Here is a 23,648-nt window from a genome sequence, read left to right on the forward strand (position 1 = left end):
TTGATTCGTTCGGGGATGACCGAGACCAAAGTTTCAACCCCATATGTACGTGGGGGACTGCGGTCACAATTGAAGTTCTGAAGTCTAGACCAAAAGTCAACCTGATTATTGTATTGTAGATTTAGCCAAACTTGTATGATAAATACTGAAGTCAAGTAATTGATGTGAGACGACGGAACTTAGAAATGAATAACCTTTTGGAAGGCATCATTCTTATTTGCTATGACGTCGTAGTGGAATAAATTTCGACTCAATAACTTTGTGCGAAAAGACGTGTTAAAAATAAAAATAGTTTGATGTTTTTGTGCCCATTATTAATTACCCCCGCACCTAAATATGCAAAAATATGTATTTTCTATTTTATATATTCCTGCCTATTGTAGTAATACATAGTCCGTTACCAAGGTAAGCGTTCATTTACGTTCTAAAACGAATGACCTGGAAATTTTAACCACATGAATAGTAAGTATCCGAATGTCAACCGGAAATACTTACTATTTTCATATGGCAATACTTTTAAACGATTGTTAACCCGACCAAATGAAGAGCCGTGGGGAAACGAGAATTTCACAGAAAGGAGATGATTTTTAATTTCCTCTATTAAGAAGTTGCATTTGTTGCGTAACCGGAAACGTGTTCCCTATACTTTTCATATAAAATGTTTCGTTTGGATGTTGTATTACTGTGCTCGAAAATTGAAAATTGTTAATACTGTGCGAATAGTAATTGCTTTAATTGTAATAAAGTTTAAAGACTTCAGAATTGTAAATTCTTATAAGATTTCAAAGTATTACCGGTATTTTAGGCATTTAAGTAAGTTTTTACGAAGTTTAACTTGAAGATGGAGGACGCTTTACTTCTACGCCTACTACTAAAACGCCTACATGACTCAATTACTCTTACGACAGAGTTATGCGTACAGACAAAAAGCGAGGGTGTTACCGAGCAGGAAATCTGCATTGCATTGAATTCGTTACGGGCTCATACAGCCAATGTTGCGAATGAAATTCATATTTACATTGAAAAAAGTACTGAGATTAACCAAGATATTGTGACACGATGCACAGTGTTGCATTTAGAAGCGGAGGATAAGATAATTGCACTTAATTCAATTCTTAATCATATCGATTCTCAGAAACCAGAAACAACCCAACAGACTAAACTTCCTAAGCTCAGTCTTCCTAAATTCAATGGAAACATTTTAGGCTGGCATGATTTCTGGGATCAATTTGAGGCTGGTATACATAACAAGTCATTACCTGATGTTGATAAACTCTCATACCTGTTAGCATCACTCGAAGGTACAGCAAGAGAAGCTGTAGAAGGTATAGGCATAACAAACCAGAATTATAAAATAGTCATTGAAACCCTAAAGAAAAGGTTTGGACATAAAAATATGTTAATAGACTCCCATTATGAAGAACTCTAGAAAGTTACAATGGCTGGTTCATCAGCTACTGAATGCAGAAAGGTTTTGAATAACATTGACAAGAATTTACGGATCCTGGAATCTCTCGGAGAAGATATTAATAACAATCAACTTAGAGTTACAATATTGAGCAAGTTCCCACAGAAAATAATCTATAAATTAAATATGGCATTACAAGGAGCTGATTCGGTAAAGATCATCCGGGACCAATTAGAAATAATAATCACAGCTATGGAGCTGTCACAGAAGATATTTCCCATTCACAGTGAACCGACGAAAACGGCAGACATAGACATAACAACAACTGATGCTTTATTTATTAAAGATGAGAAAAGGAAAGCATTTGTAAAATGTGGAAGGCCATCTAGAGAAAGTAACAACATACAGAAGCGCAGACTACCCTCCAAGTTTAGAAAGCAAGATACAATTTCAAAACGATGGAAAGGACAATGTGTGTTTTGTGAGGGCCCGCATTATAATGACACCTGTTCGAAATTTTCTACTATGAGTGCCCGAAGAAAGAAACTAGGACCAAGATGTCACCTTTGCTTTAAGATAGGACATTTCATAAAAGATTGTAATATTAAGAAACCATGTTATCATTGCAAGGGTACACACAATCGAGCCTTGTGCCTAAAGAAGTTTGCCGTAAGGAGTAAGGAATTATCCGACTATAAATTAGAAACAAATTGTTATTCTATGTTTAACCAAAGTTCATTTTTGCAGACGGCAGTGGTGACTATAAAGAGTCAGAATGAGGAAAGAAAATGTAGGCTACTATTAGATAGTGGCAGCCAACGAAGTTACATCACACAGCAATTAGCAAATGAACTAAAGTTAGTTATTGATAAAGTAGACCAACTAATAATATTTACCTTTGGGTCCGAATCACCTACACAAACTGCAAGTCCTTCTGTTAAAATTGAATTAAAGACTGGGCGAGAAACTACAAGAAAGATACGAGCAAATGTAGTACCTCACATCACGAACAAAATATCAGTGCCTAAAGTAGATAAGAAAATATGTGTTGATTTATTAGCTGATGATGGCTCTGCAGGAGAGAAGATAGATAGCTTAACTGGAAACGATTATTACTTTTCATTCTTTAAATCAGAAAGTAAGAAATTGTGTAACAATTTGTTTTTAATCAATACTGAATTTGGTTGGATATTAAGTGGCAAGGTTGATTCAAATGATCAAAATATATTATCAATAATTACTTATTGTCAATGCCATGGCCCAGAATGTATGTACTACACAGAGCCTGACCTTCCTCTCAGAAATACAGATTTGACATTTTTGTGGTCACTAGAAAGCATAGGGATCTTAGATTCTCCTAAGGCTACTAGAGAAGATGAAGCAGTAAAACACTTCAACAACAATGTCAAGTATGTAAATCAAAGATACATGATTAAGTGGCCTTGGATTCAGTACCCACCAGAAATACCTACTAATTTTGGACTAGCATATGGAAGGTTGAAGGTGCTGCTATAGCGAATTGATAAAAATACTTTGGAAGAATATGAACAAATTCTCAAAGCACAACTGCAAAGTGGCACGATAGAATTAGTCGAACCTGAGGATGATGTAGCATCAAGACAAAGAATTCCACCTTTGCACTATCTACCCCATCATATAGTCAAGCAAGAGGAGAAAAAAAGGTAGGTTGGTGTATGATGCTTCAGGGAAACTAAAAAATCATAAAAGTTTGAACGAGTGCATGTATAGAAGACCTTCTTTGATTGGAGACTTACTCGCAATTCTCCTACAATTTCGTACTTATAAAATTGCTATTACAGCTGATGTAGAAAAGGCTTTTCTGCAGATAGGTCTCCAAATAGAAGACAGAGATGTCACAAGATTTCTATGGCTTAAACATGTAAATCAACCAATATCTAAAGAAAATTTACTACACCTGCGATTTTGTAGAGTGCCTTTTGGGATTATTTCAAGTCCATTCATACTAACTGCTACAATAAACTACCATATTTCACAAAACTACCCAGACTTATTGTCAAAGATTGCCGATAAATGCTACGTAGATAACCTTGTGACAGGATCAAAAACAGTAGAAGAAGCGCAACAGTTGTACAAGGACACAAGGAGAGTTTTCCAAGATTTGTCAATGAATATCCGTGAATGGAACTCTAACAGTCCTGATTTCCTTAAGACAATTCCACAAGAGTACAGAGCAAAGACTTCTGCAGAAACCAAGATGTTGGGTTTAGTGTGGGACACTAAAAAAGACACTTTGCATCTAAAAATAAACCCCACTTTCACATTCATCCACTTTCACACATTCACCCTTAATATTACCTGCTAAATTGTTACTCCAATAGCTATGGGAAAATAAACTCAAATGGGACACACTACTACCTGAGGAGTTAAAACAGAAATGGGATGAAGTGGCTAGTCAGCTTAAACAGTCGTTTAAGGATGGTTCGAAATGTAGTTATACCACGATTTGCTTGTATTGCACCAGAAGAAAAAACAGTCACATATGAATTACACTGTTTTACAGATGCATCAAAAGATGCCTATGCTGCAGTTCTCTACTTACGTTCAAGTAATGGAGTGAATACCAAGGTAGCCTTCTTAATATCCAAGTCTAGAATTACACCAAAACAAGACAAAGATAACTTGAAAATTCCAAAGTTGGAATTACTCGGATACTACATTGGAAGTAAACTAATTTTGTATGTCAAAAATGTGATTGGACTAACAATTGAACATCAATACTTGTGGACAGACAGTATGATCGTTTTGGGTTGGATGAAATCAAATAAATTATTACCACCATTTGTTTCAAGAAGAATCAATACAATCAGGCAAAACAAAGAAATTCAGCCTTGCTACATCAACACAGACAGTAATCCTGCCGATGTAGCAACACGACCTGACCTTTGGACAGAGAAAAATCACTTGTAGTTCCAAGGTCCATCATTTCTACTTAAGGACAAAAGTGAATGGCCACAAAGTATATATCTTGGAAGTGAGGAATCGTCTTGTGTGTTGGGGGAGAGTCTGGACGGACTATGTCCAGATATAATAATGATGACTAATGACGAAGAGGATATAAATGAACTCACTGGGTGTAGCTCACCAAAACAAGGTTGTTACCAGCTGGAGAATACCCGGGAGGTGAAAAATGTGAAGACACTGCAAAGAAAATATTTTCCTAATGAAGTTGAAGGTAAAGTAACGCATCTCACCAGAAATTTAGGTCTGTATCTTGATGTGGACGGTGTGTTGAGATGCCGTGGACGGATGGCTAACACCAACTGGTCTTACGATACCAAACATCCTGCTCTCATCCCTAGAGATAGTGAGTACACAAGCAAATTGATACAAGAAATTCATGAGAAAAACTATCATGTAGGTGTGTTGCTTCTTCGCAAAGCTTCTCTCTTATCAAGCTTAACGTATGTTGGGCTTGATAAGAGAGAAGTTTTGGATACCTCAAGGAAGAACACAAGTACAAAAGATATTAAGACACTGTGAGAATTGTGTGAAGCATGGAGGGGGTCCCTATAAGCTACCGCCAACCTCAGATTTGCCAGCAGAACGAGTTAATTTAAGTGCCCCTTTTACCTACACCGGTATGGATTATTTTGGTCCACTTTACATCATTGGAGAAGTAGGCAAGGAAAAGAGATGGGTATGTTTACTTACCTGCTTAGCTGTGAGAGCCATCCATATGGAAATAGTGAAAGATTTAACTGCCGACGAGTGTCTACTAGGTTTAAGACGCTTTGTTGCGAATCGGGGAAAACCTGAGGTAATCATGACAGACAATGCAACCCTTTTTAGACTGACCGCAGAAGTTGTCTCAGATACAATCAAATGGAAGTTTATACCGCAACTAGCACCTTGGCATGGGGGTTTTTATGAAAGGATGGTTGGACTTGTCAAACATTGTATTATGAAGAGGACCCTGGATAAACATTTCTTAAGGGAAACACAGTTACTTACTGTGGTCAAAGAAATAGAGTCTGTTTTGAATAGTCGACCCCTGACATGTGTTGGCTCCGACCCTGAAGAAATATTGAAACCAGCCGATTTTCTTTCATTGGGGAAATAAATTGCTCTGGAACCGTTAAATGAAAATATACCATCTGGAAGTACATCGACAAAACAAGCCCTAATAGAAGGTTGGATAAGAGGACACAAGATCGTGGCAGAATTTAGAAAAATGTTTACCACTCAATATTTATTCAGTCTTAGAGAAAAATACAATTACAGTCCAAAGCAGCCCAGAATAACAAATAGTAATATGCCAGAGGTCGGTGACGTAGTTCAAATCAAAAGTGATGTCAAGAACAGAAATAAGTGGAAGGTAGGAAAAATAATTTCATTGACTCGTGGAGCTGATGAGGAGTGTCGGATAGCAAAAGTGAAAGTAGGCAATTCAGAGTACACTCGCTCGGTAGGTCACTTATACCCACTTGAAGTAAATAGTAAGAGGAATGAAAGTGAAGGTCTTTCTGAGCAAGTTCCTGAAGTAGAGATTGCCAAGTCCTCTGAAAGTCAAGAAACAAATTCTGCTAAGCCGCCTGCTGGAGGGGTGGAAGTAGGACACGAGCTGTCTGAGGCTCTGGATGACCTAACGCCAATAAGAGTTAAGAGGAAAGCAGCAATCAGAGCAAGAGAAAAGATGACCGAACTTACTCGCAATCTTCTCACACTTTTGTAGTTCCTGTGGCGCCCGGAGTGTCGCGAATTATGTCGCGATTTAGTATAAGTTTTGTAATATCAAGCATTAATAAATTTAATCTGTTATGATACCTAAGAGTAGGGAACTAACACGGCAGTACAGGCATCTTAAATGAAGGTGAGATATCAGGCATCTGCTGGAAGTGCACTGGTTGGTCGGCACTACAGTTGGTAAGTTTGCACAATGTTTATTACTAACGTAGATACAGTATTTGTTGACTAGACAGCCAGAAAATAGAGTATGACGAATCAGTAACAGAATTAGAATGAGATCGCCACTTGTACTGAAGGTACAAGGGGGCATGAAGCGGTGGCAGAGGAAGGGCTGTAGGGGTATGTGTGGAGGCTCATCATAGGGATCAGAGGATCCCACTACATCAGATCCGGACGATCGATATGAGGTCAAGGACCTGTTAGGACAATTATAGTAGTCCTATGAAGTAGAATGGAGTTAAAAGAAGTGTTCATAAAGATACTCTATTTAAAGGTTATTGTGGTAGAAAGAATGTCGCATATGTAATTTACATTATGATTGAACCTTAGGCGTGGCGACAGTTGACTTTCAACCATCTACGAGCACACACGCGTACATTCCACCTTCGTCGCCGCAGCCGCAACCGCCTCCGCCGCCGCCACCGACTGCAGAACTCTGTGGTCTCGTTTCTCCTACTTTCACTCAAGAGAGTGAGAGAGAGACTGGGGAGATTGTAACTAATAATAATAACTTGACAACATTAAAAATGCCAACTGGCAACGTAACAAACACTTTTAAAAATTGTTCAAATTTCTATAACTGCTTTAACAAGTAATTAAAGATTTATTCGTTTAAGAAAGTCATAGTCTTATTTATTTCCTCGCAAATATGTTATAAAACGTCGTATGACATACGTGCGCTTTGAAAATTACAGCCTCTGCTTTCTTATAGCAATATCGCCTCGGCTGTCATTTTCAACTTACCGCACTTATATCATAATGTACTATTATAAACCGCATCAAGAAGCCAATCGAACAACAACGAAAAGCCTACGGGCAGTTATGAATCTTTTATCAATGCAAACTTTTCTACATACATCTAAAATTGGTGGAGATTTTTAAGAATAATAATTTTCATAATTTTATAGCACTAAAATTTAATGAAATATATTACCTCCATGTCTTTTTCGGCGCGGTCAACCTTATCCATATATTTGAAATGCAATTCCATAAGGCGATCGACTTTCTCAAGGTCGTTTTCAGTGAACTTTGCAAGCAATCTCTGCCTTTGCGTACCTTGACAGTTACGTAGCATGGATGCTATTATGGACACCACGTGTTCTGCAAATTATATTGATTAATCGTAATTTATTTAAAAGATCATATCGTTGATTTAGTGCATCAAGTCATTAATTGACATATTATTATAATTTATATGGCAATTAATGACTTCTTGCAATGAGTCGACGATATAGTCCAGTTCGACATTCTTATTATATGTTTGATATGTAATTTACTTGATCTACGGATGAATTATAAATGAACGGCATTCAAGGTAACACTATTGTTATGTTAAGTATACTAAATTAATATTTATCATATAATTATCTATATAATTATAATTATATTATTATTTACATAATTATCTTATATTCTTATTTCTACAAGAACCCTAAATATACTAATTAAGCGGTATTACATTATTTTATTATTAATACAAGTAAATACCATAACACAAGTTTGGAATAAATATATTGAGCAGAAATAATATTTATGATAATAATATGGAATGTGCAGAACTCAATATTACAACAATTATCAAACACCGTACTGACGAAGGGAATAAACATTGAATATCAGGAACACAAGGAAACTACTTTCGAGTGTTTGGCTCCTGTCAGTATACACGTGTCGAAATTTAAATTGGTACTTTCCGAGTGAAATTGGTTGCCTTTTTTGTATAGTTTGTGGTGCTGTTGTTGTGTTTGTGAAGGTAACTTTAGTTACTAACTGGTGATGGACGACGATAATCCCCCTGACGGGGGAGGCGGCTTCTCTACTGGCGGTTTCTTAAACCCCGATTCTCAAATGGATTTCGACCATTATCCCACCCAAAATGTTAATTCCAGGCCTAAAAAACGTGCCAGTGATGAAGCATCTTCCTCCCAAACTACATCGGAGCAACCTCCGAAACGTTCTTCAAACGCTCCTCCAAATGCATCTGCCCAACAAACCTACAGCTTACCCCAATTTGCTGACGGTATGAAATTAAAATATAGTGAATCTGATAAGGGTCCATTTATAGTTCACGTATCGAGAGAAGAGTCCAACCCCTCATCTGGTCTTACAATCAAATTATTGACGTTTGCCCAGTTCCTAAGTAAGAATGGTATACATGGGATTGCAAAAGACGGTATCAAAGCTACAGGGCGCAATCGGGTTGTAGTTACTTTTGTTAGTGCAATATCCGCAAACAAATTTATTGAAAATTCTCTCCTCACCTCGAATTCTTACAAAGCAATTATCCCCACTTTTCACTTGATAAGAAATGGTATTGTTAGAAACATTCCGATAGAGTGGACTATGGAAGAACTGGTCAAGTCAATTGATTGCACTAATGGCTCCCAAGCCATTAAGGCCAGACGTCTAAACAGGAAAGAATATATTGATAACAAACCACATTGGATCCCCTCCCAAACAGTAATGGTCTCTTTCCTTGGCAAAGAGCTACCTGAAAGAGTCCTGTGTTATCATACATCCCTCCCGGTAGAGATCTATACTCTACCAACCATACAGTGCAACAATTGCTGCCGCTTTGGTCATGTGAAAGCCCAATGCCGTTCAAAGCCCAGGTGTTTCAGATGTAGCCAACCACATGCTGGAGATTCTAGTGGTACCTCCCAACCAACGTGCTTACATTGTTGTGGCCCCCATATGGCCACGGATCCCTCTTGCCCTGAACAAGCCAGACAGAAATCTATTAAGGTTGTTATGTCAACAGAAAACATCCCATACTCGGAGGCTTCCCTTAGATTCCGGACTGTACGTAAATCTTTTGCTGACAGTGCTCGCCCTATGACAGCTCAACCTCCTGCAGCAACCCAATGTTCTCCTACAACCTCTCAACCTCATAATTTCCCCCCTCTTTCCCTAAGCTCCTCCCAAAGAAAAACTGTTTATTTTGAACGCCGACTCTGGGTTTCCCCAAAATCTGGTTTCGATAAAGTAAGCCACAATGACCTTATTATGACTCCGCAGTCCACACAACCTAATGGCTGTGCTATTAATTCAGACTTATCAAACAATACCTCCAGAAACGAAAATCTTATTGAATTACTTATCAACACACTTATCAATATTATTTCTAAATTTGATGATTCCCTACCTAACAATGTCATTCAATCACTGAATAAATTAAACTCTTTAATCCATATTAATAATGACCCCAATCCTACAATGGAACTGTAAGTCAATACGTCATAAAAAACATGAAATAATTGATTTAATAAATAACTATAAGCCCACCATCCTGGCTATCTCGGAAACATGGCTAAAGCCATCTTCGCGTTTTAGGATTCCTGGTTTCTCATGTCTCAGGGATGATAACAACAATGGATATGATGGCTGTGCTCTAATTATTAAAAGACCCACTATTTATTCTTTATTACACCTTCCTTCTCACTCCCCGAATTTTAATGTTGTAGCAGCTAGAGCTTTAAACATAACATTTGTTTCAGTATACATCCCCCATCCTGATCAATCTATCTTCACTGAACTAGACTCCATCCTTGCTTCTCTCCCATCCCCTCTTGTTGTGCTTGGTGATTTTAATTGTCATCACACAATGTGGGGCTCTAACCATTGTTCATCTCCTGCCACCTTTCTTAGTGACATGCTTGATAATAACAATCTCTGTGTTGTAAACGATCGTTCCCCTACGAGAAGAACTTCTCCCGCCCAAAATCCCAGTTGTGTTGATCTTTCCCTAATTTCTTCTGAATTAATTTCCAAATTCTCTTGGAGAGTACTTTTCAATTCTTATGGCAGTGACCATCTTCCTATAATAATAACTTTCGCTCAGTCTGTCCAGTTGGCACCGCCTGCAACACCCCTCCTTAAATTTAAACTGAATAAGGCTAAATGGGATGAATTCTCTTCATTAGTGGAAGTTAAAACTAGGTTACTCCCACTAATTAGAAATGAGAATTTCCTTGCAATCTATGAGGATTTCATTAACATTCTGCTTTCTGCTGCTGATCTCTCTATCCCTCTTAAAAAATCTAAGAAAGACACCATCCCCTCCCCCCCATGGTGGGACTCCGACTGTACAGAAACTATTCTAGAACGCAATGGTGCTGAAGAACTTTTTTTGGATAATCCTAACATTGAAAACTTTTTGTCCTTCCAGAAGCTCAATGCTAAATCCAAAAAGCTGTTCTCAAAAAAAAAGCGCCTTGGCTGGTCTCAGTTTTGCGAGAACCTCTCTCCTCGTGTAAAATCTTCTCTAGTTTGGAAAAATTTTAAAAAGTTTTCAGGATCTCGTGTATCCAATACTTTCTCCAGTAATGAGCCCTCAACTTGGATCGATGACTTTATTAATAGATTGGCCCCTCCTTCTGTCCCATCTATGGACTGTTTCCCTCCCTCCTTTTCCCCAAACTCTAATGATAGAATGGATGAACCATTTTCCTCTGTAGAACTGTCTTCAGTTTTGAACCACCTAAGAGACTCTACACCTGGAATCGATGGTATCCCATATTCTTTTATTAAGAACATCTCAAATTCTTCGAAAACTGTCCTACTTAATATTATCAATAAAATCTTTGAAAATGGTGATATTCCACACTCCTGGAAACTTCAAGTTGTTATCCCTATTCATAAACCAGGTAAGGATCCAAGGGATCCTGCCTCATATAGACCCATTGCGCTGTCATCAGTATTATGCAAAACATTGGAACACCTCATCAAAAATAGATTAGAGTGGATATTGGAGAGCAAAGGACTTCTATCCAGGTCGCAGTTCGGATTCCGTAAGGGTATGGGCACTCTTGACAGCCTCAGTACCTTTTCTACTGAGATTAGACTCGCACTCACCAGAGGATTGTACTTTGTTGGTGTCTTCCTGGACGTGACAGCCGCTTATGACAATGTTCATCTCCCGCTACTCAGGCAAAAAATGCATCAGCTGAGTCTACCAGTGAGGATGATTAACATCATTTATAACATGCTAATGTCTCGCTCCATCTCAGTACGTATCAATGGTTCTCTTCTCCCCCCCAGAATGATATGGAAGGGACTCGCACAAGGTTCTGTCTTGAGCCCCATCCTTTATAGTCTATACACTGCTGTCCTTGATAAATCTGTTGACTGCTTCTGTGATATTCTACAGTATGCAGACGATTTAGCACTCTATTATTCCTCAGAGTCTCTTGATGAATGCACTATCCAACTAAATACTGCCATTAGATACTTGCAAGATTGGCTCACTAATCACTGCCTTCTCCTATCACCCAATAAAAGCTCAATAGTAGTATTCACAAGAAAAAGACGTGTCCCACATATACAAATTTTCCTAAATGATGAACTGATCCCTGTACTCGACAAGGTTAAGTTTCTAGGCTTCTTTTTTGATTCCCACATGACTGGAATCCCTCACCTAAATTATATTAAAAATAAATGTGAAAAGGGTATTAATATTATTAGAGCTCTGTGTGGAGTATGGTGGGGAGCCCACCCTTATACCCAAAAATTGATGTACAATGCTGTAATAAGGAGTCATTTTGATTACGCTTCATTTTTATTAGAACCTTGTAACAAATCCGCTGTTAACTATTGGGATAATATACAAGCTAGATGTCGTCGTGTTATATTAGGAGCGATGAAATCATCTCCAATCAATGCCATGCAGGTTGAGAGCTTAGATCCTCCGTTATGTTTCCGTCGTCAGTACTTATGCGACCGTTTCTTTTTCAAAATCTCACAAAATTCTGCTCACCCCTTACTTGCCCCTTTTTTTTTTTTTTTTTTACGTGGGGAAATCCTCATGGATATCTCTCTGCTGCGGGGGCAACAGAGAGATCATGTCGGACTCCTACCGACTAAAACCCCACGGTGTTCCGTCCCTGCTCCTTTCTGTTGTCGGGACTACGGGAACGCTTTCGCACTCTTCCGCGGTCCCGACGGCGCTGGCCCTCGGCCGAGAGCCCCTTCCCATTGAGGTGGAGCTGGAGAAACACCACCCCATTCAACACTTACAGGGGCACGCAGGAACACCGCGCGCGCCACCTCGGGATCTATACATTACGGGCGGCGGACACCCCCGCGTCCACCGCCAAAATCCCTATTATGGGGGTTGAAGGAGGGCATGATAGTGCCTCCTCCGACGCCCTGCTCTCCTGCGGCGGATTGGAAGAAGGGTGGTAGCCTCCCTCTCCCGCTCCGCAGCTTCCTTCTGCGACATTACGTGTTCGCAGAAGGATACTACCTCCATCCACGACCTGTCACTTTCCAGCATTGATTTGATCATTGCAGGGAGTGACAGGTCGTGCCCCACTGCGGCAACAAGTTCACGGCGCTCATTGGCCCAGGCTGGGCACACCTGCAGCGTGTGCTGTGCCGTGTCTTCACAGCAGCCACAATGGTGACATTCGGTTGTCGGTTCCCTCCGCGCTATATGACACAGGTACTTTCCGAAGCAACCATGCCCGGAAAGCACCTGCACCAGCCGGAAAGTCAAGGACCCATGCGCCCTGTCCATCCAGTTCTCAAAAACCGGACGGATAGCCTCCACGGTCCAGCTCCCGGCTCTGGGTTGGGTCAGTCGCCCCCTCCACTTTCTAAGCAGGGACTGATGCGCATGAAACTTCCACGACTGCACTTCCTGCAGCGTGGGATCCTCGCCACGGAGACGGAGGTCAATGCGCCATTGATACATGGCAGCATAGACCTCCGCCTCCAGGTCCCAGGGAGGAGACCCCGCTAACAAGCATGCCGCCTCATAGGATATGGTGCGATATCCTCTGATAGCCCCGACCGCCATCACCCTCTGAGATCTCCTCAGGAGTGCGATGTTTTTCTCTGTGAGGGCGTCAGACCATACGGGAGCCCCGTATAGAGCCATCGAGCGCACCACTCCCATGTACAGGCGACGGCTGCTCGCTTTGGGCCCTCCGAGGTTGGGCAACAGCCGCTTTAAAGCAGCAGCCGTTCCCATTAAACGAGGGATCATGCGAGTAAAGTGCTCGCGGAAGTTCCATCGAGAGTCGAGGACGAGACCAAGATACTTCATCGTGGGCTCGACTCCGATGCGAGTCTCACCGATAGTGATATGAGAACTCCGTGGCGGCGCCCGCCGAGGGCCATGAAAGCACATGGCCTCCGACTTGTTAAGCGCCACCCGGAGTCCCAACATCTCTATTCTACCGACAACCTGTGCCACCGCCTCCGTGGCAAGACGGGCAGCGTCCGCGAAGGTCTCACCTCGTACCATCACCAACGCGTCATCGCAGCGTAGCAGATCATGCTGGCGCCCGGAGGGAGATCTCCCCGTAACACCCAATCGAATCCGATGTTCCACAGGAGCGGTCCTAGCACTGACCTTACTTGCCCCCTTGACTCAACTAGCGAACCTTGTTACAACTTCTAAATACTGAGAACATAAGAGCCCTCCATGCCTTTTAAAAAGCTTTAACAAATCTCTCATCGGCCCCCCTATCAATCAATACTCTGGTAATCCATTGTTTTTAATCGATTTTGATGCACTAATTTTTAAACCCAACATTGTTACCAATTTAGGAATTGTCAAAGATGACCCTAACGCTGGAATACTTTTTAATAAAATAGTTAATGAGAAATGGAACGGTTGGCTCAATATCTTTATAGATGCTTCCAAATCCACCACAGATGATTTTGTTGGCTCTGCCGTCTGGATCCCTACATTTAATATCTCCTTAACTTTTAAATCTCCCTCTAAAGCATCCGTATATTCGGGTGAGGTGATCGCTGTTTTTGAGGCAGTTTCATATGTTAAATCCCACAAATTAGACAAATCTGTAATTTTTACACTCTCGTAGCTGCCTGGACGATCTGTTAAAATTCCCCTTTCGTAGCAAAGATGTTCACCCAATCAATCTTAAAACAAAAGAGCTCCTTTACAATTGCTCTAACCTTGGCATTCAAATTGTTCTTGTTTGGGTTCCTGGACACTCTGGCATTTCTGGGAACGAACAAGCGGATAGATGGGCTAAATGGGCGATTCATTCTGGTACCATTATATATGATAAATGTTTTTCTCAAGACTTACGCTCCCAGGCTAAGATTGATTTACACAATAACTGGAAGACTTACTGGTCGTCTTCTAGCAGACAAAAAGGCAAATATTATGCTGGTCTTCAACCAGTAATACCCAAGAAACCTTGGTTTTTCGAGTTCCGCGAGGCCAGTAAAAGAACAACTTCAACTATCATCCGATTGCGCCTAGGACATAACTGCAGACCCACTTTTCTTGCTAAGCTCAGGATAAGGGATCACTCCCTTTGTGAGTGCGGTCTTGAACAAGGAACTCTTGACCATATATTTTTTAACTGTGCATTATATCCCGTCTCTTTATACGATCTTCTTCCAGATTGTATCCCTCGTCCCACAAATTTTTATAGTATCCTTTCTCCCCTAAAACCTCCGCTACTATTTACTCTATTTAAATATATTGAACAAAATAACATACGGTTATAACTTTTACTATGTGCACGGCATGCGTTTATGCTTTTCATCCAAAGTAGCTAGTCAAATAACCCCGTGTTTTGTCTTTGTCCATAGGATGGTGCAACCGATCATCGTCGTTTGAGTGAATCTTGATAAATATACCGTGTATCTTTCAACCCGGACACTGGCAGAATTGTCCTCAGTGGGACAGAAGCCAAATAACCCAAAAAAAAAAAAAAAAGGAAACTACAAGAAATTCGATGAAATTTCGTCTAACCATGTGTGTACGTACCTTCGTGCTGGTCAACTGTGAGCAATCTCTTCCGCTTTGGAGTTTTCATAAAAAGAGGGAAGACGGTTCGCAACCCAAGAATGTCCACAAACTTATTACAATTGTCGCGTCCTTCAGGCCCAGCCAGTGCATGGTCTAATACTTTTAGTGAACCATTCCGGGACATTTTCTTTTCTCTTAAAAAAAAATTATAATAGAATAAGCTAAATGTAAAACGTGTCACAGTGTAGCAGTTTTATTACTATAATCGCGGGTGGAAATAATAGCACAACATAGATTTTGCAAAAATTGAGTGTTCACAATTTTTTTTAATAATGCATTTTTTATTTTATTTCTTTATTTCATACATACAGCTATTTTTACAGGACCATCCCAATACAATAATGCAGCATTCCATAACGTAATCAATCACATAACAATTAAATATATATATAATGAATAAAGCCAATTTATAATGAATGACAATAATGAATAATATACAATAAAATAGAATTAATTATGAACAAAGCAAAAACACTGTCGTGTTCATGACCTCGCTCTCAAAACAAGTAAAAATGTCTACTTCTTCAGCTACTCGATTTAGTGTACGAATGGTGCAAGAGGCGCCTTGTTGAGCAAATTTGTCCTGTCTCGCGCAGTGTTGGGCAAAATTTTATTGTTCTGGCAATTAAAGATTGACAATTAATTAACTGTCAATTGCCAAACAGCAATTAACAATAGATCAATCGTTAATCGCGTATATCTACATTAATCAATTTTCAATCTTTTCAATGTTTTTGATTGACAATTAAAACTGACAATTACGATAAATTTATAGGGCATATGGGGGTGGGTTAGGCAGTGGGTGAGGGGGTGAGGTAGGGGGTGGGTTAGGGGGTGGGTTAGGGCGTGGGTTAGGGGGTGGGTGAGAGGGTTTGAATGGGTGGGTGGGTTAGGGCGTGGGTTAGGGGGTGGGTGAGAGGGTTTGAATGGGTGGGTGAGTAGTGGGTGAGCGGGTGTGTGGTTGGGTTGGGTTAGTCCCAAACCCACCACCTAACCTAACCGACCCCCTGACCGATCCCCAACCGACCCTCTAACTTAATTAAATCAAATACGACGTGTCGCAATTGATTTAATTGCAATTGATTTTAATTGCAATTGATTTCAATTGAATAGATTTTTTGATCTGATTGAAATTTAATCGATTAACGCCCAACACTGGGCTCGCGGCACCACCAGCAGCCGTGAACGTCGTACTCATTTGGCACGCATAAACAGAATGATTGCAGCACTCCCGAGTTTAAAATTTTACCTCGCAATATTCGCACTATGTAACTTGTGAGAGCCACAAGTAACTATAGGGATTCGTTCGTTGGTTTTGCATTTTTTTTAAACATACATAGTTCAGTATTAACTTACCGCAACATCAAATTCATAAGTTGCAGTCCTTCCCCGCGCAGGAAGCGGTCGCGATTTGCTGGTTCCATGAGAGCGCAGCATAGAGAATCGAACATGTTCTCCATTGCCTCTTGTTCCTCCGCGCCGCTCGGGTCGTGACGCTTGTAAAACTAAACACATAGCGACATGATAAGATTTCCTGATTTAAAATTAGGCTGTGAAGTTTCACCCTCGTTTTTTCACTCCACGCGGTTAGCTTTTGAACCAACGACAATACATAGGGCGATTAAAAAAAATCACTATTTTTTTCTATGAATTAGGATCACCAATAGGACACATCCAAGAAGAAATACAAATAAATATATATGTTAATCTTGGTCAACATAAATGAAATTCAATACTGGGTTCTAAAATTTTCCCTGATAGGTTAAAACAGTACATTTATTACAAACAAAAAAGAAATTTGATCGTTATATTGAACATTAAAGTATACTAAACTGTGTATCCAACTTACAGCCAACTGTTGCAACAGTACATCAATGCCATCAAGTTCTCCCAACAATTTCCTATTCTCCGGCGTATTCTGCAGAAGTATAGACAGTATTTCGGTTGCATACAGCTTGTTGCCATCAAATGGCACTTTCAATTTTAGCCTTTTTAGGATCCATTGCATGAAGCCTTGCTTGGCCACTTCTATACATAGCTCTGGCCTAAACTCTGTGATATTTTCTACTATACCTGTAAAATAATTATAATTTCAATTAAAAAAAAACTATTTTTGAATTTCGTTGCTCTGGTATAGTACCGGGAAATCCCTATTTTGAAACAGCATGTATTTAAATGATGATTTTAAATTTGCAAAAGAAGCAGACAAAAAATCTAAACAGTCATCTTTTTTAATTATTGATGAGGGCGCAACCAAGCAACCAAGACTTATTAAAAGATACTGGTTATCAATGACATCAATCATTTAAAGAAAAGTCCAATAATAAAAAAAGACGACCAAATATTATTTTTGATAATAGTGTTACCTTAAACATAATAATAGTGTTACCTTGAATGCAGTTTATTTATAATTCATCCGTAGATCAACTAATATAGACGGAACAATTAATATACATATCAAACATAAAAAAAATATTCTTATTTAAAAATGTGAACACTTTCCACCTCATCCTCAAAGATATAATTGATCTATTGTAAATGAGCATGTACAATAGATCAATTATATCTTTGAGGATCACATAATGTTATCCCTTTTGAAACCAGGTAATTGGTAAGGTTGTCTAGCGTATTAAAATTGCTGAGCATTAGATTTCTGCTAAAACGGCAAGAGTCTTAGGTGGAAGATGTGCATTTTATTGTTTGTAATGAATATTATGATGTTTCACTATTAATTTATTTCTTGTCAAATTACTCCACTACTTTGTTATAATTATTAATTTATTAATACAAAGATCGAACTCAAAAAAAATCCTTCAATCTGACAGCACACGAACCTGCATCTGTGCCATAACAGAGATACCATTCTACCAACTGAGCTATAGGTCGAGTCAGTAGATCTCACGAATTTTTGTATGCATTTGTTATCGATGTTTATTTTTGGTTTCTAACATATTTCTTGCCGTAGCGCCATCTGTGAGAAATCTATGAAAGTTTTCTTCACAACCAAGTACCTCCTGTCAGATTGAAGGTCTTGTCAGATTGAAGGTTTTTCTTTGTGTTAGATCTTTTCTATTGATAACCATAATAAACATGCATGTACTTTAATAAGATTAAATTACTGAAAACCATCAGTACATTATAATACGTCACCATACCCAATGTGTTGTGTACTGCATCCCTCTCATCAGCCACTTGTTCATCTAATCTAGCCAGGTTATGGAGCAACAAGGAAGCACATTCTGCTTCTGCCAGGGCATCAATTAATGCTTCTGCACCTTCTTCACTTTCATGCAAAATGTCAACATCTGTCAGTTCCTACAAAATACACAATATAAATAAACGTGACTTGTTAAAGTAAATTTGCTCATCCAAAAAATACAAAAAGCCAGTCCACGAGGCTAGTTCTATCTGTTGATAATCATTAAACATTTTTTAAGAATAATAAACATGTGTTAAAACAATAATAAATTTGCACTTTGAGCGGAAAAATATAGGTCATGTTACTTGTGACAACAGATGAATAATCTATTAGGTACAGCATTTCTGGACGAACATTTGGTACTCTGTGCCTCGGGACTTTGTCATATAGTAGTAGTAGTACCATAATAAGGATAATATTTTTTTTGCGTAGCCTACTACAAAATTATCATGGCACGGAATATATCCCCTATACCAACCTGTAACAAATTGACCACTTTAGAAGAAATATCAGTATTGTCATGTGATAGCAATTCCAGTAACGAGTTCACACATTTCAACTCCACCAGTAAAGGGTATTGATCTGGCACTGTAGCAACTGCACTTAATTCCTGTAAACAAACCCGATTATTTCATTTTTGCAAGTTTTAACAAGTATATCAATGACACAATATTAAGTTTACAGTAATAATATACATTATAGTGATTAATACAAAGATCGAACACAAAAGCAGAGTGAAGAAAAACCTTCATAGATTGAGAAATCTATGAAGGTTTTTCTATGAGAATAGATGGCGTTACGACAAAAAGTTGTTGAAAACCATAAACAAAGATCTGCAACAAGTACATACAAAAATACGTAAGGTCTGCTGGTTCATTCCGTAACTCAGTTCAGAGAGTGGCAGCCACTGTCTGTTTAAGGTGCTGGTTATTCCAACCAGCTGAATTGAATAAAAATTCATCAGAACACAGAAAAATTTCTGTGTTTGATCTTTGTATCAATAATTATAATTTTTTTAATTTAAATTTAATTGAACTGATGTGTGTTAATTGTGATACCCAATGAAATGAATTGCAATGAATTTTTTAAATTGTCCTAAGAAATAATAATAAAATAAAAATAAAACTAACAATTAAATAAATATATACTCTGCGATGAAGTCGAAGTCTGAAAATGTACACACAGGTGCCTTTGGAAGTTTTTGAGTGCCAGTGAGTGCCTTTGAGTGCCATTGAATGCATTTGAGTGCCAGTGAATGCCTTTGAGTGTCAGCAAGTGCCTTTGAGTGCCTGCAAGTGACTTTGAGTGCCCGCCAGTACCTTTGAGTAATTATGAGTGCCTTTGAGTGCCAGCGAAACTACATTCAAAGGCAAACAAAGGCACACGCTGACACTCAAAGGCATTCGCGGGCATTCAAAGGCACTCACGAGCACTTAAAGGCACTCGCAGGCGGTCGAAGGCACTCATAGGCACTCAAGGGCACTCACAGGCATTCATAGGTACATGTGCTAAAATGCAATCTCAACTATTTTGTGGAATAATTAATCTGTAATTATGTTTCCTATCACATATAATTAAAATTTTTGATGATAAATATTAATCTTTTAATTGCTACATACAATACATACATATTTATTTCAATACAAAAATATTGAAATAAATATGCATATAAAAATATGCCCTATAAATTTATCATAATTGTCATTTTTATCTATTAATTGTTAATCAAAAACACTGTAATTAATTGTTAATTGCTGTTTTCTCAATTAATAAAAAATTAATTGTCAATCTTTAATTGCCTGAACAATTGAATTTTTGCCCAACACTGTAACTAGTAGAGTAATTTCACAAAAAATAATTGAATAATAATGGGTGTAAAATATACACATATTTGTATTACATTTTGTTTTTCTATTTAACTAACCTGCAATGCCTCATGAAGATCTATTTCACTTTCCATAAACTTCTCAGGCTGATCAGGGAACTTTATCCTCATCTCTCTATTCCTTAGAGCTTTTTTCTCAAAGTTTAGTACCAGTTTTTTTACTGCTGTCTCATCCAGTACTTCACCCTGAAATAATTATAAAATTAAAACAATGCCTCCATATTACCAATATATTTCACATCATAATTTCGTTGACTAAAAGGTAAAATTCAATAAGTTCCATTCAATGGATTTCATATTACTATAATAACATACTGTCTTTCCTTATTAATCATACACACAAATAATAATAATTAGAAATATAATGAAAACAAAAACAAAACAGATTAATGTAGTGCAGCACATTTAATAGTTATCTTGTTATCACTAGTAACCCACTCATGTTCACTTAATTCTCTCAAATAAACAAGACCCACATTCAATATCGCATTAGATAAGATCAGACAGAGAGAGTGCACAGAAAGGCCCTGGATGAACGCTGTTAATATGCCTTACTTCCGTAGCTTCAGTTTCCACATATCGTAAGATGTCTTCCTTCTCTTTATCTGAAATAATAGGTTCTTTTGGAAGGCCTTTGCTCAATTGATACATCATTTGGTCAGTCTTCGCTTTGGCTATACGCCGCATTTTAACAGCTCTGGCAGTTTCTTCATCAGAGTCACCGCTATCTTCATCGTTTGGACGCTTAGGTGTTGGTGTCGGCTGAAAAAAAGCAAAACAATGCTTCATAGAGCAATTCATTTAAACAATACATATTTATTACAGTGATATATCAAAGTAAAACTTACTTTGAACGAAAGCAATTCACCGACATCCATTTTGTAGAGAAATATTACTCTGTCGACCGACTAATGTATTATGTGAACGTTATTTGAGACGCACTGTCGTAACTTAATGTTATTTAACAACGAAAGCAGTAAAATAAATTATAGCACGCAACCGTTTATTTTCTTTAGACAATATCGCAAGCAAAGCAAGCACATGTCAATGTAAAGTGACGTTAAAACAGACATAAAGGATTAACACCATACAGCCAAGTCTCGGTGAATTTATCTTTTGGTACTTTTACGTTAGTTGGCATTTAGCATACGCCAAGCTTCAGTCCACTAAAGAGGTATCAATTCCTTTTTTATAGTTATTTTTTGAGATTATTGCATCATTTAGATGATGCTGATATCGATCATCGAGAACACTGGAAATTCAAGTGATCATAGAGAACAGTGGCGCATTTTCCAAAAAGCATTTCTTTTTCTTTACAGCTGGCGGTAAATTACAAAATGCGCGGCAATTATCTTAAAAATGATACACTTCCAGGAATTTAATTATTTGTTACGAAAATTACAATACTCTGACGGTCCTCCTGATGTTGTAGCTGCACTAAAGGTTTTTGTTTCAAATAACATAATTGTCAAAGTGCTTTCATAGTAATTTTACAAGTAATTAATCTACGTATTTCAGGACGTAGCAACTGCTATACAAGTTGGTGACAAAAGTGACTTACAGGAACTATTGGCGCTGTTAAATTCTACGCCCGATCACGTATTAAAATTAAAGTTACTTTCTATTTTGTCGGCATATTTAATATCACATGTAAGAACTTAATTAATTTTCATAGTAACTCTCACTACCTCGAACACTTTATTTATATAGTAACTTTCGTTTGTTTTAGTATAGATTCAGCGATGTCATAGTCACCTACAGGCCACTTTACGGCACAATCCAAAACTTACTAAATCGAGGTTTACCTATAAAGACAAAGACTACTTTCAATTTTATTCTGGCCCTGTTAAACGCCGACACAGAAGCGACAAATCTAAAGGTGTTTGCACAAAATATGATTCGAGTCAGTGGTTGCCTGATGACTATGTGTGACATCTTCACCAGTGGAATGATGGTGAGATATTCCATTAATTTAAAGTCTTATTTAAAATACTTATAATTTCCTTTCCTCGCCTGTTCATTAATTAAATTTTGTAATCAATCGCGTTGGATATACTGTTTTCGAATTCCGGGATATACATTGGACTATTATTATTTGGTGGTAAAAAACTGGTCTTACGTGGAACTGATTTTCCGATAACATAGACGACCCCGGTGGCCTAACGCTTTACATCGTGGTCGTTGGAGGTTCGATTCTCGGTAGGATCAATTTCGGAAATTAACTTTTCTAAATTGGTTCTAGTCTGGGTGTTCTGGGAAGTGCCCCAGAATATTGTTGCTCTAGTTTTTTTATACTGCCAAGTGACGGGACGAACAGTAGTTTTGTAGTTTAGTAGCAGTAGAGCTCCTTGTGAAAGAGTTCGTCCTTGGAAGTACTGCCACCTTACCTATATCTGCCGCCAAGCAGTAATGTCAGCATTGATGTGTTCCGGTTTTGAAGGGTAAGGGTGCTGGTGAAATTATAGGCACATGGGATTTGTCAACTTATGTTTCAGGGTGACGGGCGCAGTGGTAGTACCCTTCAGATCCTTGCAATTTAAAGCTCTGAGTGGCACTGACTGTTATGGACAGGCGTGTAGTTTACCATCAGACGCACGACTTGTTCGTCCCGTCACTTGATGTTATAAAAAAAAGTCTTAGACCTGGTGGTAAACAACACGACTGTTCATAACAATTGCAGGGAATTTCCTACTCTGAGACCAGGCAATTGGTGTGGTCTGGCACATAATATTATTGTTTTATACTTAGGCGTATTTGTTTCAATGTCATAAATCAGACTATATATTTGTTTTCTTTTGCAATATTTATTTTATTACCGCCACGGTGTAGCGGGCTGAATCAATGGGTTAAGGGTGGGTGCTAACAACGAGTAAGCAAGGCTAAAGCAAACGTAGGTACTCACAGCTTATTAATTTATTAGAAAACACGTAGCAAAACAGCAAACGAAAAAGAAGAAAAGGCGCCAAAAACAATCATGTTTAAATTTAGAATATAAATATAAAAGTAAAACTTAAAGAGACTATAATATATATACAAAAGAGATTCGTAGCGACTGCTGCGATTCGCTATCCACGGCGAGGCAACGGATACTGGTTCGAGCCCAGTCGGATCGAAGGAATTTTTCTTTGTGTTTGTTCTTTGTATCTTATACATATATATATATAATATATATATATATACATATATATATATATATATACAGGGCGTCCCAAAGTTATGGGCCATGAAGGGGAAGTACCTTAAATATCGTATATAGAGTATTTTGCTGAAAGAAGACTTTATGTTATTTTTAAAAGTTAGTAATTCTGCATTCATAGATTTAAAAAAAAATATTTGCTTCGTCTGGGAATCGAACCGACTTAAATGTCAAAAAAAAAATCACCCTACTTTTATGATACCAATCGAAAGAATAGCT

General features: G+C 38.3%; 2 protein-coding genes across 2 annotated transcripts in view; one reads left to right on the forward strand and one right to left on the reverse strand.

The window, feature by feature from the left end:
* Positions 1 to 21,206, reverse strand: part of LOC113232915 (beta-catenin-like protein 1) — a 30,736-nt gene extending 9,530 nt beyond the window's left edge. Inside the window, exons 1-9 of the mRNA XM_026467817.1 lie at positions 21,082 to 21,206; positions 20,789 to 20,995; positions 20,273 to 20,419; positions 18,827 to 18,958; positions 18,305 to 18,464; positions 16,999 to 17,222; positions 16,506 to 16,654; positions 15,108 to 15,283; positions 7,290 to 7,456 (exon numbers count right to left, since the gene is read on the reverse strand). Of these exons, the coding sequence (XP_026323602.1) occupies positions 7,290 to 7,456; positions 15,108 to 15,283; positions 16,506 to 16,654; positions 16,999 to 17,222; positions 18,305 to 18,464; positions 18,827 to 18,958; positions 20,273 to 20,419; positions 20,789 to 20,995; positions 21,082 to 21,111 (1,392 nt within the window). The 5' untranslated portion in view covers positions 21,112 to 21,206. The remainder of the gene's footprint in view (positions 1 to 7,289; positions 7,457 to 15,107; positions 15,284 to 16,505; positions 16,655 to 16,998; positions 17,223 to 18,304; positions 18,465 to 18,826; positions 18,959 to 20,272; positions 20,420 to 20,788; positions 20,996 to 21,081) is intronic.
* A 386-nt stretch (positions 21,207 to 21,592) lies between these two features.
* Positions 21,593 to 23,648, forward strand: part of LOC113233380 — a 6,595-nt gene continuing 4,539 nt past the window's right edge. Inside the window, exons 1-3 of the mRNA XM_026468502.1 lie at positions 21,593 to 21,676; positions 21,752 to 21,883; positions 21,963 to 22,187. Of these exons, the coding sequence (XP_026324287.1) occupies positions 21,593 to 21,676; positions 21,752 to 21,883; positions 21,963 to 22,187 (441 nt within the window). The remainder of the gene's footprint in view (positions 21,677 to 21,751; positions 21,884 to 21,962; positions 22,188 to 23,648) is intronic.

The sequence above is a fragment of the Hyposmocoma kahamanoa genome, unplaced genomic scaffold (genome assembly GCF_003589595.1).
Source record: "Hyposmocoma kahamanoa isolate Upper Pololo Valley unplaced genomic scaffold, ASM358959v1 78, whole genome shotgun sequence".
In the NCBI taxonomy this organism is placed as follows: domain Eukaryota; kingdom Metazoa; phylum Arthropoda; class Insecta; order Lepidoptera; family Cosmopterigidae; genus Hyposmocoma; species Hyposmocoma kahamanoa.